The following is a 17434-nucleotide window of genomic DNA, read 5'->3' on the forward strand; positions in this document are numbered from 1 at the left end:
ATCTCCCACGCATCCGCCCTCACGCCTTCTCCTCCCTCCCAGAAACATGATAGGGTCCCCCTTGTCCTCACTTATCACCCCACCAGCCTCCGCATTCAAAGGATCATCCTCCGCCATTTCTGCCAACTCCAGCATGATGCCACCACCAAACACATCTTCCCTTCACCCCCCCCTGGCGGCATTCCGTAGGGATCGTTCCCTCTGGGACACCCTGGTCCACTCCTCCATCACCCCCTACTCCTCAACCCCCACCTATGGCACCTCCCCATGCCTACGCAGAAGATGCAACACCTGCCCCTTCACTTCCTCTCTCCTCACCGTCCAAGGGCCCAAACACTCCTTTCAAGTGAAGCAGCATTTCACTTGCATTTCCCCTAACTTAGTCTACTGCATTCGTTGCTCCCAATGCGGTCTCCTCTACATTGGAGAGACCAAACGCAAACTGGGCGACCGCTTTGCAGAACACCTGTGGTCTGTCCGCAAGAAAGACCCAAACCTCCCTGTCGCTTGCCATTTTAACACCCCACCCTGCTCTCTTGCCCACATGTCTGTCCTTGGCTTGCTGCATTGTTCCAGTGAAGCCCAACGCAAACTGGAGGAACAGCACCTCATCTTCCAACTAGGCACTTTACAGCCTTCCGGGCTGAATATTGAATTCAACAACTTTAGATCTTAAACTCCACCCCCCCCATCCCCACCCCGTTTCTTCCCCCTCCCTTTTGTTTTTTTCAATAATTTATATAGATTTTTCTTTTTCCACCTATTTCCATTATTTTTAAATCTACAACTAATACCTTGTCAGTCTTTCCACCCCACCCCCACTAGAGCTGTACCTTGAGTGTCCTGCCATCCATTCTTAATTAGCACTTTTCTTAGATAATATCACCACCTTCAACACCTCTTTGATCCTTTTGTCTGTGACATCTTTTGATTATCTGCTCCTATCACTGCTTGCTTGTCCCTACAACCACCCCACCCTAAACTTCTCTCCCCCCGCCCCCCACCTTAAACCAGCTTATATTTCACCCCTCTCCTAACTATACTCAGTTCTGTTGAAGGGTCATGTGGACTCGAAACGTCGACTCTTTTCTTCTCCACCGATGCTGCCAGACCTGCTGAGTTTTTCCAGGTAATTCTGTTTTTGTTTCAGCTATCCTGATCTGTTTTCACATATTCCAGCAGTTGTCCCATCTTTCGGGTTCTGCACAGTGTTCTTGGCATCTGTAAAGGTTCCCTTCACAGTTGCTGAACTTGAAAGCACTTTGTTTGGAATCTGTATCATAGTAGGGAGTGAGTGGGAATGAAATTCCTAATTTACATCTGATCTGCAATTTTAGTTGGAAACCTGAGTGGGGGAGTAGTGCTGGGAGCTGGATTGTGAGCCAGGAAATTTGCGACTTAAAATTTTATTCTCAGTTTCCTTGCTGGCCATGAAGTGCTGGAGGTTTCTGGGTCTCACAAGGGAGCCTTGCAGCCCGCTTGTCTCAGGGTCCTCCTCCGATCATGTCCAGAGTTCCTCCTGGCATCACCACTTAACTGACTGCTGGATCCTCCCCCACCATTCCCCAGGTCCAGCCTCCTACTGGTCAGGTACAGGGCTTGGCCAGAAACTGTGGAAAATTTATGGAAGTGAGGCCTGGCCAAGCTCAGCTGGACCTACACATTTCTAGATTCTTTGGCGACCATGTGTGCAGGAAGTGTCTCCAGCTGCAGCTACTTGAAATCTGTATTTTGGAGCTGGAGCTGCACCTGGAGTCATTGTGGAGCATCCGCAAGGATGAGATCTTTGTGGATAGCATGTACAGTGAGGCGGTCACACCGCAGCTGAAGAGTGCACAGGCAGAAATGGCACGGGTGACCACCAGACAGAGTAAAAACACTCGGCGGGTAGTGCAGGAGTCCCCTGGGTCCATGTCCCTCTCCAACAGATTTTCCATTTTGAATACTGCTGAGGGAGATGGTTTCTCAGGGGAATGCAGCAAGAGCCAAGTCTGTGGCACCATGAGTGGCTCAGCTGCACAGAGGGGTGGTGGGGGGGAGGTAAAAAGAGCTGGAGAGCAATAGTGATAGGGGATTCTATCATAAGGGGAACAGGTAGACATTCCTACTGCCGCAGATGTGACACCAGGATGGTATGTTGCCTCCCTGGTGCCAGGGTCAAGGATGTCACTGAGCAGTTGCAGAACATTCTGAAGGGGGAGGGTGAACAGCCAGAGGTTGTGGTCCATATCAGTACCAACGACACAGGTAAAAAGGATGAGGCCCTGAAAGCAGAATACAGGGAGCTAAGAAATAAATTAAGCAGGATCTCAAAGGTAGTAATCCCAGGATTACTCCCAGTGCCATGTGCTAGCGAGATCAGGAATAGGAGAATAGACCAGATGAATGCTTGGCTGGAGAGATGCTGTAGGAGGGAGGGATTTAGTTTCCTGAAGCATTTGGACCAATTCTGGGGAAGATGGGACCTATACAAGCTGGACGGGTTACACCCCAGCAGGACTGGGATCAATATCCTCGTAGGGGTATTCACTAGTACTATGGGGGAGAGTTTAAACTAGATTGGCAGGGGGATGGGAACCTGAGCAGGGAGACACAAGAGAGGGAAACAAAGATAGGAATGAAAGACAGAAAAATAGAAAGCAGAAGTAGAAGGCAGAGGAAACAAGGGCTAGCAGCAAATAGGGCCATAGTACAAAAAAATGTGTAAAAAGGTTAAAAAGACAAGTCTAAAGGCCCTGCACCTGAATGCACAGAGCATTCGCAATAAGGTAGATGAATTAACAGCGCAAATAAATGTAAATGGGTACAATATAACTGTGATTCTGAAGACATGGCTGCAGGGTGACCAAGGCTGCAAACTGAATATCCAAGGGTACTCAATATTTAAGACGGACAGGCAAAGAGGAAAAGGAGGTGGTGTGGCGATGTTAGTTAAGAATGAAATCAGTCTGATAGTGAGAGAGGATATTGGCTCAGAAAATCTCGATGTGGAATCAGTCTGGGTGGAGCTAAGAAGCAACAAAGGGGCTGAAAACATTTGTGGGAATTGTCTATAGGCCTCCAAAGAGTAGTGATAAGGTAGGGGATGGCATTAAACAGAAAATTAGAGATGCATGTAACAAGGGTGTTACAGTAATCATGGGTGACTTTAATCTACATATAGGCTGGGCAAACCAAATTAGCGATAATACTGTGGTGGATGAATTCCTGAAATGTATAAGAGATGTTTTTTTAAACTAGTATGTGGAGGAACTGACTAGGGAACAGACTATCCTAGATTTGATATTGTGCTATGAGAAGGGTTTAATTAATAATCTTGTTGTGTGGGGTCCTTTAGGGAACAGTGGCCATAACATAATAGAATACTTCATTAGGATGGAAAGTGAAGTAGTCTGATCTGAAACTGGGGTCCTAAATCTTAACAAAGGAAACTACAAAGGTATGAGGCATGAGTTGGCTAAGGTAGATTGGGGAACTTAATTATAAGACATGATAGTGGATAGACAATGGCTAATATTTAAGGAACAATTGTATGCATTGCTACAGTTATACATTCCTTGCTGGCGCAAAAACATAATAAGGAAAGCGGCCCAACCATGGCTAACAAAAGAAATTAAGGATAGTATTAGATCCAAAGAGGAGTCATATAAAGTTGCTAGAAAAAGTAGCAAGCCTGAGGATTGGGAGCATCTTAGAATTCAGCAAAGGAGGACCAAGAGATTGATTAAGAGGGGAAGAACAGAGTATGAGTGTAAACTTGCAAGGAATAAAAAAGTGGGCTGTAAAAGTTCTTTAAGCATGTACAAAAAAAAAAGATTAGGGAAGACAAATGTAGGTCCCTTACAGTCTGAAACAGGAGAATTTATAATAGAGAACAAGGAAATGGCAGAGCAATTAAACAACTACTTTAATTCTGTCTTCACGGAGGAAGACACAAATAACTTCCCAGAAATACCAGGGAACCAAGGGTCTAGTCAGAGGGAAGAATTAAAGGAAATTAGTGTTACTAAAAAAATAGTACTGAAGAAATTAATGGGACTGAAAGCCAATAAATCCCCAGGGCCCGATAATCTACATCCCACGGTACTAAAGGAGGTGGCATGGAAATAGTGGGTGCGTTGGTTGCCATCTTCCAAAAATCTGTAGATTCTGGAACAGTCCTGGCAGATTGGAGGGTGGCAAATGTAACCCCACAATTTAAAAAAGGAGGGAGGGAGAAAACAGCAAATTACAGACTGGTTAGCCTAACATCAGTAGTAGGGAAAATGCTAGAATCCATTATAAAGGGTGTGATAACAGGACACTTAGAAAACACCAATGGGATTAGAGAAAGTCAGCATTGATTTATGAAAGGGAAATCATGTTTGACAAACATTTTGCAGTTTTTTGAGGATGTAACTAGCAGAATAGTTAAAGGAGAACAGTGGATCTGGTGTATTTGGATTTTCAGAATGCTTTTCATAAAGTTCCACATAAGAGGTTAGTGTGTAAGATTAAAGCACATGGGATTGGGAGTAATATATTGGCATGGATTGAGAATTGATTAGCAGACAGGAAACAGCTTGTGGGAATAAATGGGTCTTTTTTGGAGTGGCAGGAGGTGACTATTGGGGTACTGCAGGGATCAGTGCTTGGGCCTCAGCTATTCACAATATATATCAATGATTTGAATGAGGGAACCAAATGTAATATTTTCAAGTTTTCTGACAACACAAACCTTGGTGGAAATGTGAGCAATGAGGAGGGTGTTAAGAGGCTTCAAGGCAATTCGGACATGTCAAGTGAGTGGCCAAATACATGGCAGATGCAGTATAATGTGGATAAGTGTGAAGTTATCCACTTTGGTAGGAAAAGCAGAATGACAGAGTATTATTTAAAAATGGTTATAGATTGGAAAATGTTGATGTACAAAGGGACCTGGGTGTCCTTGTACATCGATCACTGAAAGCAAGCATGCCCCTCGAGCTTGCTCTGCCATTCAATAAGATCATGGCTGACCTGATTGTAACCTCAACTCTACATTCCCACATACCCCGATGACTTTTCACTGCCTTGCTTATCAAGAATCTATCTAGCTCTGCCTTAAAAATATTCAATGACTCTGCTTCCACCGCCTTTTGAGGAAGAGAGTTCCAAAGACTGCCAGCTATACTCAAGTGGCCTCCTCGGAGGCTGCAGGGGCCCTCCAGATTGGGAACCCTGTGGCCCACGGAGAGCTCTCCTCTGGCAGCGAGGGCTGCCCCCTGGTAACAGCCCCATCCTCATCCACGACTCCCCTCCACCACCCACCCCCCGTCCCACCTCACTGGGGCCTGCCTGACTGAGCCCATGAGCCCGACTCACTTACTTGTGCTCCTGGGTCATTTCCTGGTTGCACCCCAAGCAGTTGTCACAATTCCCATTGGCACAACTGGGACTGAAGACCTGCCAGTTATTCACCTGGCAGGCAAACTCTTGGGGGGAGGGCAGGAACTAATCCCTTAAAGGGACAGGAGCCCCGGCGACAGGCAGTAATTGCCAGCTACACATAAAAATCAGTCAGTACTCCCATAACGGGCTAAGGCGAGAGGGTCCCTGACTTTCTAAATGGTGGATTGAGCCACCACCAATCTGTAAAATCCCAGGCACTCATTCTGTACCAAATGCACTCACCACACCAACTAATTAAAATCAGGGTAAAATCAGGCTCTGAAGAAGGGCCATATGGACTCAAAACGTTAACTCTGTTTCTCTCTTCACAGATGCTGTCAGACCTGCTGAGATTTTCCAGCATTTTCTGTTTTTGTTTGTGTTGAATTAAAATCTCTTTACATCATTAACATTTTATTAAATATAATATTTATTATGCAATTTTTAAAAATTAACTTATGGGATGTGGGTGTCACTGGCAAGGCTAGCATTTATTGCCCATCCCTAATTACCCTTGAGAAGGTGGTGGTGAGCTGCCTTCTTGAACCACTGTGGTTACACCCACAGTGCTGTTAGGAAGGAAGTTCCAGGATTTTGACCCAGCGACAGTGAAGGAACGGTGATATATTTCCAAGTCAGCATGGTGAGTGGCTTGGAGGGAACTTCCAGGAGGTGGTGTTCTAATGTATCTGCTGCTCTTGCCCTTCTAGATGGTAGTGGTCATGGGTTTGGAAGGTGCTGCCTAAGTACCCTTGGTGAGTTTCTGCAGTGCACCTTTTAGATGGTACACACTGTTGCTACTGTGCATCGGTGGTGGAGGGAGCAAATGTTTGTGGAAGGGGTGCCAATCAAGTGGGCTGCTTTGTCCTGGATGATATCAAACTTCTTGAGTGTTGTTGAAGTTGCCCTCATCCAGGCAAGTGGAGAGTATTCCATCACACTCCTGACTTGTGCCTTGTAGATGGTGGACAGACTTTGGGGAGTCAGGAGGTGAGTATTTTGTCTAAATATAAACCACTTACATGAGATGTCTCAAGTACTGAGCCAAATCTCAGTAGTTTTGTAGGAGAAGGACATATGATGCTTAATGGTTCAAAGATACATCCTCTTTTAAACATTTAAAAACATTTTTAGTCCTTGTTACAAATTCAGTTAACCAATCATTCCAAACAGATAAATTATTTTCCTTTGTCCAAATATTGAAAATATGTAACAGATAACTAATAATACACAAATAATGAGAACTGTGTGGGCCATGCTCAGCATCCAGCTCAGACAGAGTTAAAATAGTACTTGTGGCCCAATGGTCTCTTTGGACCCTAATCTGCATACTTAAAAAATGACTCCATTGGCTCTGGTGGACAGCCTTGCTGTCTGCTGAGAAAAACAGATTAAAATCAGGCAGGTAATTTACAGGTTAAATCACTTGCTCCTTCCCAGGTTTATGATACCTGTTTATCTCTTACCTGTGTGTTACCAATTCATTTAGTGAGCATGTGAGCCATACAGACTAGGAATGCAAGAAAGTGTGCAGCCGTTATGTCAAAAAGAGTAAGTTAAGCAGGAAGACACAGAGAAGGATACATAAAAAATTGGAGGGTGGGAGAGGAACAGAGAAGCAGTTACAAAAAACACCTAGTATGTTAATCACTGTATAAAAGGTTAATCGTGTATAGTTCAACATCTTCAGTGTATGCCATACGTTATCTAAGTACTGCTTCTGTACTGATTCCAAGTAATCCATCTTTCCTCAAACATTGTTGTTAATGGGCGATTTGTGCAGGAATAATGGTAGGAAAATGGTGGATAGATTACAAATAATCCATTGCTGCTGAAGACAAAATAAGTTATGCTACACAATTTTATTAAAGTGCAGTGGGATATTAATTAGACTGGGAAAAGAATAAGAACCATCTAAGCCATTCAGTAAGTGCAACATTCCGGATAATGGAAGGAGACAATATATAAAATCAAGTAGCTTTGCAATCAGATTACAAAGGAGGGTGAAGTCCCTAACCTGTGACAGATGAAACTGAATTAACTGCATTAAGGGAAGCATTCATCATAGGTTAAAAAAGCGGCGCTGTCTTTGTTTAAAGCCCTATGAGTCATTCTTTTTGTCTTTATATTGTTCCATTCTGCTCTTCAGCCTTTTCAGCATCACTCATTTCCAATCCTCTTTCAGTAAAAAGGCAAGGAAGGCCACAGCACAGCCCCTGTGGGCCCATGCCCAGCAAGCATTCAGTGCGTTTTTAGTGGGGAAAGAAATTACGGATAAAAGAAAAGGATTAAAGAGAAAAAACCATTAGCATGTGCTGGACTGGGGATTGACTGGGGTAGCCACTTTGTGCCAAATCCAAATTGAGATTTCTACAGAAGTCCTGGCTGCATGCTGCGTTTTTAATATGTACTTCAAAGGAGCTTGTGGAAATAACATAAGTTCCCAATAATGATGGAACTGGACAATGAAGTAATGACAAGGCAGCATCAGGATCACAAAATAAAAGCAAAATACTGCAGGTGCTGGAAATCTGAAAATGTTGGAAAAACTTAGCAAGTCTGGCAGCACCTGTGGAGAGGAAAAAACAGCATTTCCAGTCTAATATGACTCTTCTTCAGAACTGAAGAAGAAAGAGTCATATTGGTAAGAAGAAAGAGTCATATTGGCCTCGAAACCTTAACTCCGTTTCTCTCTCCACAGATGCTGCCAGACCTGCTGAGTTTTTCCAGCATTTTCAGTTTTTTTAAATCAGGATCGCAAACCCTGTCATTGACTGACATGAGTGGGATAAAATTGACTTATTTTTTAACAACTGGTCTTTTGATGTTGTCTCTGGACCAACCATGAAGAAAACAGACAGTCCCTACAAGACTGGGGACAGCTAAGGATACCTCAAATGGAGAAAGATTAACCTGCACACTGAATGCAAAGAGTTAATTATGCTGAGAACACTGCTTTTCCCTGAATATCTAGCAAATGGCTTGTTAATCAATATTCAAAAGCTTTGAAAACCCCAGAGGCTGCTTCTTAAGACTGAAACTTTCTCCGGCTCAATGACTTCCCAAAATCCCCACTGATTTTAAGACTGCAAAGTAAACTAATCATGTGCTCGCATCCCTGCCTACCTCACATCAGTAGAAATGCTCCAGATGTCAAGTTTTAATAACTGATAGAAAATCTGTACTTTAGAATATAAATAATGGATCTCTGGTTTGAATTATAGATATGTTTGCAATTCTACAGGGCGTGGATACCATAAGGTTATTGAGTACACAACTGCATGGTTGATTGTATGTGATATTTATCTAATGGGTGAACTAAACAAGGATCAAATCCAAAATTAGCTTATGATGTTGGTCTATACATTTAAAAAACCTTATATCTAATAGGTACTCAGTATGCTTTCTGTTTGTAAATCACAAGGCCATATGATAAACGCAGATAGAATCATAGAATGGTTAGAGCACAGAAGGCGGCAATTTGGCTCAGCTGCGAGAACAACTCACCTAGTCCCACGCCTCCAACTTTTCCCCGTAGTACTGCAAATATTTTCTATTCAGGTAATTATTAGATTCCCCTTTGAAAGCCACAACTGAATCTACAAACTACCTCCGCCACGCACTCATGCAGCGCATTCCAGATCCTAGCATCTCGCTGCGTAAAAAATTATTTTCCTCATGATCCTCAGATGCAATTGATCTCGTCCTGTTAACTTGTCAACATTAAGTACAGCCAGCCTTTCAAATGCTTTTTATCAATTTCTGGCCCACCCAGTGTCTCAACTCCTCTTTCACTAAGACTTTAGAAGCATCTTCTTCATGGTAAAGACACGTGTGAAGTATTTATTTAGTACCTCAGCCATGCCCTCTGCTTCCATGCGTAAATTCCCTTTTTGGTCCCTAATTGGCTCCATTCCTCTTGTTACTACCCTTTTACTATTCATAGGCCTATAGAAGACTTCTGGATGAAATGCATTGAAAATAAATGATTAAACCCATCAGTTGGCCTTTTGTGAAAGGGATCAGGTAAAACTTGGGGATGGATTTTTATCCACACTGCCTGGACAGCAATCTGGAAGGCAGTTTGCCCGTCCTTTATAGAACCTACCTGATTTTTAATCTATTGATTTTGGTGGAGTGGGTTCTACCACAGGCAGTCAATCAGCCTTGTTACATCACAACCACAGGAAGTGAAAGCAAAAATATACTCCTTGATCTCTATCTGTTATTCTTCCCCCATTTTATACTCTTGGAGTGGTCTCTGCCATTCTTATAATATACATTTTTCCATCTAGGCCACTGCCTGTTCCAATGAAGGCCTTGACCCATCAATATTAGCTGTTCGTTCTTTTTCAGATATTTGCCCCACTGTGGATTTCCAACATGTTCGGTGTTTATTTTGGATTTCCAGCATTCAATTCTTTTCATTTTATATCTTAAACATAAATAGTGGCTTCAAAATTTTTTTGAACGGGTTCAAAAATAAGTGAACTGGACTTAATCGCAACTTAAGATAATGTAGCATGGATGGCCTCACAGAAAACATTTAGGCAAAGCAGTAAAAATAAATTACTTTAATTAGCTTCTTTGAGTCTCCTGTTCATTGGTGTCAGTGGGATTGCTGAGGAAACATTGGTTTTAATAAGGGTGAAGAGACTACAACTGTTGGGGCTTAAAGCTGAGCATGCTTTCATATGCCCATCTTTCAATTCAGTAACCAAGCTGAAGGGTTGTGATTCACAGTGCAGCACATCACTAACACTAAAAAGAGTGAAAGAGAAGATGATACAAATCAGGAAGTAGATCAACGGAGCAGAAATTGTTCCACAAAAACACATGATCTATAAAATAATGAACCATTTATTGCACTTACCATCAGACAAGGTGGTGACCAGCACATCCTGGGTGGAGACACCTGCTCCATGTCTGTTGAAAGCCAAAACTCGCAAACTGTACTTAGTGAACTTCTTCAATCCTTCCAGTTTATAGGTTAGACTATCCACATCAACACTCTGAAACAGGGTGCAACAACACATCTCATTATCAAGTGGACAATAAATGCACCTTACTCAGTCATTGCAACACCTAGATCACCTTACCAAATATGAAGGTCAAAATGCCAGTGGCGTACCATTATGCAAGTAGACTTCTCTAATGCATCCTTTTTAAAAGCAGGTGCTGATCAATGATGAGGTGCTCAGCCTGTGTTTAGTTAGAGCACTTGAAGAACCAAGGCCCACAGTGCAGCATACCAGCAAAGGTGCCAAGAGCAAAAGAGATAAATGAATTTCAGCTGGATGTCTGGAAAACTCTTATTTCTGAATTTCCAGTCTGGAAATCCTACCCATACTCCAACTCTCAACAGCACTGAGTAAATATCATGGCCATTGCATCACTGTTAATCAGTCACCATGCTTATGATCAATAACTACCAATAAGAACCACAAACAATGTGAGTCTGTTCTTTTTCTTTTGAGATTTTGAATCACCCATTAATGTGAATGATCCTGTTCCCATCTCCTCAGGAGTGGCACGGCATTGATCTCCTAGTTCCTCGAAAAGCCAGGAGTTTTGGAATCTCCCATGTTTGAAAGGAATTGATTTCTTTCTGTCTGTTACTTGACACCAATAAAACAATGATTTGCTCTTGTGTGAAATGCTGCTTTGAATTGCAAACATTTTTAAACTACGCACCCCCCACCCCTGTAAAAAATTGGCCATATTTGAAATTAAGAAATGAAGTATTTGATTTCCTGATATAAATGTAATGTAGTCCTTAATAAATCCAACTGGGAATTTAATGGAAACCTTTTTACCTGGAGAGTGTTTAGAATATGAGCCTTCTTACCACAAGGAGTGGTTGAGATGAAGAACAGAGATGTTTGTAATGGGAAGCTAGACATGCATATGAAGGAGAAAAAAACAGAAGGTTATGCTGATAAGTTTAGAAAAGGTAAGTTGGGAGGAGGCTTATGTAGAACATAAACACCAATATGGTTCATCGCTGAATCCCAGACTATCAACATCTCAGGGGTCACTGTCGCTGGGTCAAAGTCCTGGAACTCCCTCCCTAACAGCACTGTGGGTGCACCTACACCACATGGACTACAGCGGATCAAGAAGGCAGCTAATTACCACTTTCTCAAGAGCAATTAGGGATGGGCGATAAATATTGGCCTAGCCAGTGAAGCCTACATCCCATGAAAGAATACATTTTTAAAAATGACTGGGTGTTCTGTTCCACATTCCATGTAATTCTTTATAATGAATGAGTGCATTTATACTACAAAGGTAGCTTTGATGAAAATTGGTTTCTTGCTCACAGCCTTGCAGCCAGTATAGAATTCAGAAATTCTTTAGCATATCATTTTAAAGGTAACTCAGCAGCTGGTAATAAAGAATAGCAGAAACGTTAATAAAAACAGCATAATATTATCCATACCAGGAGCATATGAAGAACATAAGGAGCAGAATTTTCTACCTGCCGGGCGGGCGGGCCTGACCCAATCTTCGGCGGGCGGGGAGCCAATCCCCGCCGGAGAAGCCGGGCCCTGCCGCCATTTTACTTGGGCGGGCCAATTAAGGCCCGCCCAGCGTGACGCCCAGCGGGAAGTGCTATGCGCTTCCTGTGCGGGCGGAGGGGATTCCCCAAAAGCGAGAGTGTGCTCTTTCGCGCATGCACACGAAAGAGCGCACATCTCCCTGAGGCTAAGTGCTGCCTCAGGGAGATCGCTGAAAGTTTTTCAAACTTTAAAAATAGAAAAATACAAAAATTATTAACAATTGACAATTTCACATGAGATGGGCCATGTTAATAAATTTCACAAAAACTTTAATAAACTTTTTTAAACTCTACATGAAACCGCATCCCGCTGATGGATGAGGTTTCATGTTTTTTCAGAAGCCCGCTGGGGCTCCTGGCCTGCCCACCAACCTTAAGGTTGGACGGGCAGGTCCTTTAATTGTTTTAATGATCCTGTCAATGGCCTCAATTGGCCATTGACAGGTCGGCGGGCGGACAGCTGATTGCGCTGTCCCCCCGCCTTCCTGAAGATTTAAATGGTGCGGGATGACATCGGGGGCTCCCCCCGACGTCATCCCACGTCATTTTCGTGTCGACGAGCAGGCCCCGCCCCCTACTCGCCGACGGGAAAATTTCAGCCCAAGAAATAGAAGCAGGAGTGTACTATTTGGTCCCTCAAGCTTGCTTCATCATTCAATATGGCTGACCTTGAGCTTCAACTCCACTTTTCTGCCTTCTCCCCATATCCCTTGATTTCCTGAGAGATCAAAAATTTTAGTCTTAAATATATTCAACAATGGAGCATCCACATCTGTCTGGGGCAGAGAATTTCAAAAATTCACAACCCTTTGTTATGGACAGGGGAGAGAGGATTCTCCCTTTTTCCACCTCCCAGCTGACTGGAGACAGATGTGCTTTAGAGAAAAAAAACTGCTTTAACCTTTTGAGTGCTGTGACTCCCAAGATAAAAGAGAAGTTTTCTCGTAAGTTTAAAAAAAGAGGATAAATGTTTATTTCTCAACACCCGAATGTATTCCCAACATCACCTACTCATATATGGACACAGATGCACACACACATACACAGATCACAAGAAAGGGTGATTATAAAAGAGGTAGCATGCACCAAGGTCTTGAATGTCCAAAAAATTCACCATTACACTCGATTGTCCTGAGATAGAAGCCTGAAACATTGCAGGCCTGATGATTCTCTTTTGGTTCACTGAAGAAATGGAGGTTTGGAGTTTCCAGTAACACATTCGCAGTGACCCACTGCTTGAAGCAGCAGATTTCTGGCTTCACTCCAGTCAAGGTGTAATCAAACCCCTGTAGTGCATTTACATATTAATGTCCGGTCCAGACAAGCAAGCTAACTTCCAGGCTTGTGCAGTCTCATGCATATTGGCAGACAAGAAAGGGGGTCATCTGACCTCCCAACTCCATTTTTTTCAAAGTAGATTGTCCATTTGCAGCTGGGAGTAATGAGGCCAGGTGGAGATAGAAATGTGTAATTTTACCGGGTGCTCCAAAGAAGATGTTTCTACTAGTCGGGGAGTCTTGAACTAGGGGACATAGTTACAGAATAAGGGGACACTCATTTAAAACTGAGATGTAAAGGAATTTCTTCTCTCAGGGGGTAATGAATGTCTGGAATTCTCTACCCCAAAGAGTTGTGGAGGGTAGATCACTGAAAATATTTAAAGAGCAGGTAGTTAGATTTTTGAAATATCAGGGAGTTGAGGGCTATGAGGAGCTGGCATGAAAGGGGAGCTGAGGCCTGGGGAAGATCAACCATGATCTTATTGAATGGCAGGGCAGTCTTGAGGGGCCAAATGGCCTACTCCTGCTCCTATTTCTTATGTTCTTATGTAAAGCTAAATGTAACTAGGCTGCTTTTGTGACTATAGTGAGAAACTGAGCAGATGTCATGGTGGAAATTTCAACTTTCTGGTCAGAATGATTCTTTAACATTTACCCATACACAAAGCTGCAACCAATGGACAGATATAATGGGCAAAAGTTTCACAGCCCTTTTTTCTGGGAGGGATTATTTCTGCCGTACTCAAAAGCTAGGTATTGACTTTCACTTGCTATGCCGCGCCATGCCAACCGTTTTATTTATGGCTGTTCTACATAGCAACGGAAACACCTTGGCATCTATTTTTAAATGTAAAGAACAACACCCGGAAATATTAACTCCAATTTTAACTCAGTGTAGGAATAGGTATAGGTGTAAGATTGAAGCAGGCAACAATCTTTCTTGTCGCCCTAAGTGTGAAGCTGAGGAGATTTTAATTGCTGAGCATGTTAGAATGTTCCAATACTGAGTCCCAGACAGAACCTTCACTGTCGCTGGGTCAAAATCCTGGAACTCCCTCCTTAACTGTACTGTGGGTGTACCTGCACCACATGGACTGCAGCGGTTCAAGAAGGCAGCTCACCACCACCTTCTCAATGGCAACTAGGGATGGGCAATAAATGCTGGTCCAGCCAGCTAAGCCCACATTCCATGAATGAAGTTTTTAAAAAACGGCAAGAGGTACGTTATAGCCGGTAGGCGGGAGTTGAAAATTGAAGTGGTCAGACCACTCTCAGAGAACCGCAGAAACAGCCACTGGCAAGGTAACTGAAACAGTGGGAAGGCATAGAGGAGATCAATAAAGTCCACATTGAGGGGGAGGTGGTGGTGGTGGTGGCGGCGGAGAAGGGAAGGTTACCCATTGGTAGGGGAGGTCCAAGGTATCCTTGTGACTTAGGAGGAGCAGTCCTATCAGTTAAGAGCACAAATGTAGCATTTCCCTTTAAATTCGGCCCCTGCTACTCTGGGACAGGCAAGAAGGCAACCTTTCCGTGTCTTGCTTCAGGGAAATTAAGATGAAGGAAGGAAGATCATAGAGCTGCAACATACGCTGTGTTAGAGATGTTGTACACATTGAACACCACTTGGAAAAAGAACTGAGGGGAGCAAGAGCAAATAATTTATTCTGGGTGGGTGTCTTCAATGCTCACCACCAAATGTGACTCAGTCGCACCAATGCTGACTGAGTTGGCTGAGTTCTGAAGGACATAGCTGCCAGACTGGGCCTGCAGCAGGTAGTGAGAGAACCAACATGAGGGAAAAACCTACTTTACCTCATCCTCACAAACCTACCTGATGCAGATGCATCTGTCATGACAGTGTTGGTAGGAGTGACTACCATACAGTCCTTGTGGAGATGAAGCCCCGTCTTCACACTGATGATACCCTCCATCATGTTATGTGGCACTACCAATACACTAAATAGAGTCAGAACAGATCCAGCAACTTAAAATTGCCCATCTATGAGGTACTATGGGCCATCAGCAGCAGTAGAATTGTATTCCACAATATTCTATAAGTTCATGGCCTGTCACATCATTTACCATTACCATCAAGCCAGCCGATCAAATATGCTTCAATGAGGAGTGCAGGTGAGCATGCCAAGCATACCTAAAAATGAGCTGCCAACCTGCTGAAGCTACAACTAAGGACCAAATGCATGCTAAACAAACAGCATGCTATAGACAGAGTTAAGCAATCCAACAGCCAACCATCAGATCAAAACTCTGCAGTTCTGCCATATCCAGTCTTGAATGATGGTCGACAATCAAACAACTAAAATGAGGAGGAGGCTCCAAAAACTTCTGGTTTAACATGGTTACACAGATCGTTGAGAGGTCAGAGGCCAGATGTCAGAGGCCAATCATCTCAGTCCCAAGAAATCACTGCAGGAGTTCCTCAGGGTAGTGTCTGAGGCCCAACCATCTTCAGCTGCTTCATCAATGACCTTCCCTCCATCATAAGGTCAGGAGTGGGAATGTTCGCTGATGATCACAAAGCACTCAGTTCCATTCACGACTCCTCGGATATTGAAGCAGTCCTGGCCCAGAAGACATGAACAACATTCAGGCCTGGGCTGATAAGTGGCGAGTAAAATTTGTACCACACAAGTGCCAGGTGATGACCATCTCCAAAATCAGAGAATCTAACCACGTCCCCTTGACAGCCGATTCCCTACTATCAACATACAGAAACTTAACTGTACTATAACCACATTCTGTGGCTACAGGAGCAGCTGAGAGGCTGGATATTCTGCAGTGAGACTCTCACTGTCTGACTCTTGAAAGTCTTTCCTCCATCTATAATGCATAAGATAGTATAATGGAATACTCTCCACTTGCCTGCATGAGTCAAACTCCACTAATACCATCCAGAACAAATCAGCCCACTTGAACAGCACCTGAGCCACGGCCTCAAACGTTCACTCCCTCCAACATTGGCGAACCAAAGCTGCAGTGTGTACCGTCTACAAGGGGTACTCCAGCAACTCACCAAGATCATTTCTTCATCATCACTGTGTCAAAAACCTGAAACTCCCTCCCTAACAGCACTGTGGGTGCACCTATACCACATGGACAGCAGTGGTTCAAGAAGGCAGCTCACCACCATCTTCTCAAGGGCTTGTGGCATCCGCATCCCATTGAAAGAATAAAAAAGAAGCAGCTCAGAGGTTTACAGTTCAGACTGCTGCTGTAACAAATATGTAAACCAAGTTTAAGCAAAATTCATGTTCAATAAACAGCAATTCCTAACTCAATGATGGGTTTTTATGACAATTGACAATGGTTTCACAGTCATCTTTAGGCTTTTGATTCCAGATATTTATTAAATTCAAATTCCACCACCTGCCATGGTGGGACTCAAAGCCAGGTCCCCAGAGCATTACCCTGGGTCTCTAGCTTACCAGTCCAGTGGCAATACTACTATGCCACCACCTCCTCATTAACAACTAACTTATATAGTTTGGTTGTCGGTACAAAGTTGTGATATGTTTTGAATTTCTAGTTACTTAATTAATTTTGATTATTTTAAAAGACATGCAATATTGTGTTTTGACTGCAGTGTGCCAAGTTGTTTGGCACAGAAAAACAAAGGCCAGAAATTTCCTCAGAGCTGCTCATGTCCTACAGTCATATCTTTGCCCATAAATGCAATGGCCACCATGTTTAGAGGGGGAAATGCAGGAGCGGGCGCGGGCAGGCGTGCCTCTGATCGGCGCCCCTGATCGGGGGCGTGCCGCCATTTTACATGGGCGGGCCAATTAAGGCCCGCCCAGCGTGACATCCACCAGGAAGCGCTATACGCTCCCTGTGTGGGTGTTGGGGGGAGGGGCATTCCCTCAGCCGAGAGTGCGCCCTTGCGTGCATGCGCATGAAAGAGTGCACTCATTTCGCTGAGGCTAAGTGCTGCCTCAGGGAGATCGGCGCCAAATTTAAAAATGGTAAAGGTGCAAAAACAAAATTTTCCTGACATGTCCCCTCATGTGACACTGTCACATGAGCTGGGACATGTCCATCACTTTAAATCATGCATTTAGTAAATTTTTTAAAACCCTCATGAAACCTCATCCCGCCAGTGGATGAGGTTTCATGCTTTTTCTGAAGCCTACCAGGGCTGCCAGCCTGCCTGCCAACCTTAAGGTTG

The 17434-nt window shown here is 43.6% G+C and overlaps 1 protein-coding gene across 1 annotated transcript in view; it reads right to left on the reverse strand.

The window, feature by feature from the left end:
• Nucleotides 1-17434, reverse strand: part of dcc (DCC netrin 1 receptor) — a gene marked incomplete at its 5' end in the record, with an annotated part of 921129 nt that overhangs the window by 299750 nt on the left and 603945 nt on the right. The window contains one exon of the mRNA XM_078539210.1: nt 10283-10421. Coding sequence (XP_078395336.1) covers nt 10283-10421 — 139 coding nt within the window. The remainder of the gene's footprint in view (nt 1-10282; nt 10422-17434) is intronic.

Source organism: Cetorhinus maximus, chromosome 1 (genome assembly GCF_964194155.1).
Source record: "Cetorhinus maximus chromosome 1, sCetMax3.hap1.1, whole genome shotgun sequence".
NCBI classification, from domain to species: domain Eukaryota; kingdom Metazoa; phylum Chordata; class Chondrichthyes; order Lamniformes; family Cetorhinidae; genus Cetorhinus; species Cetorhinus maximus.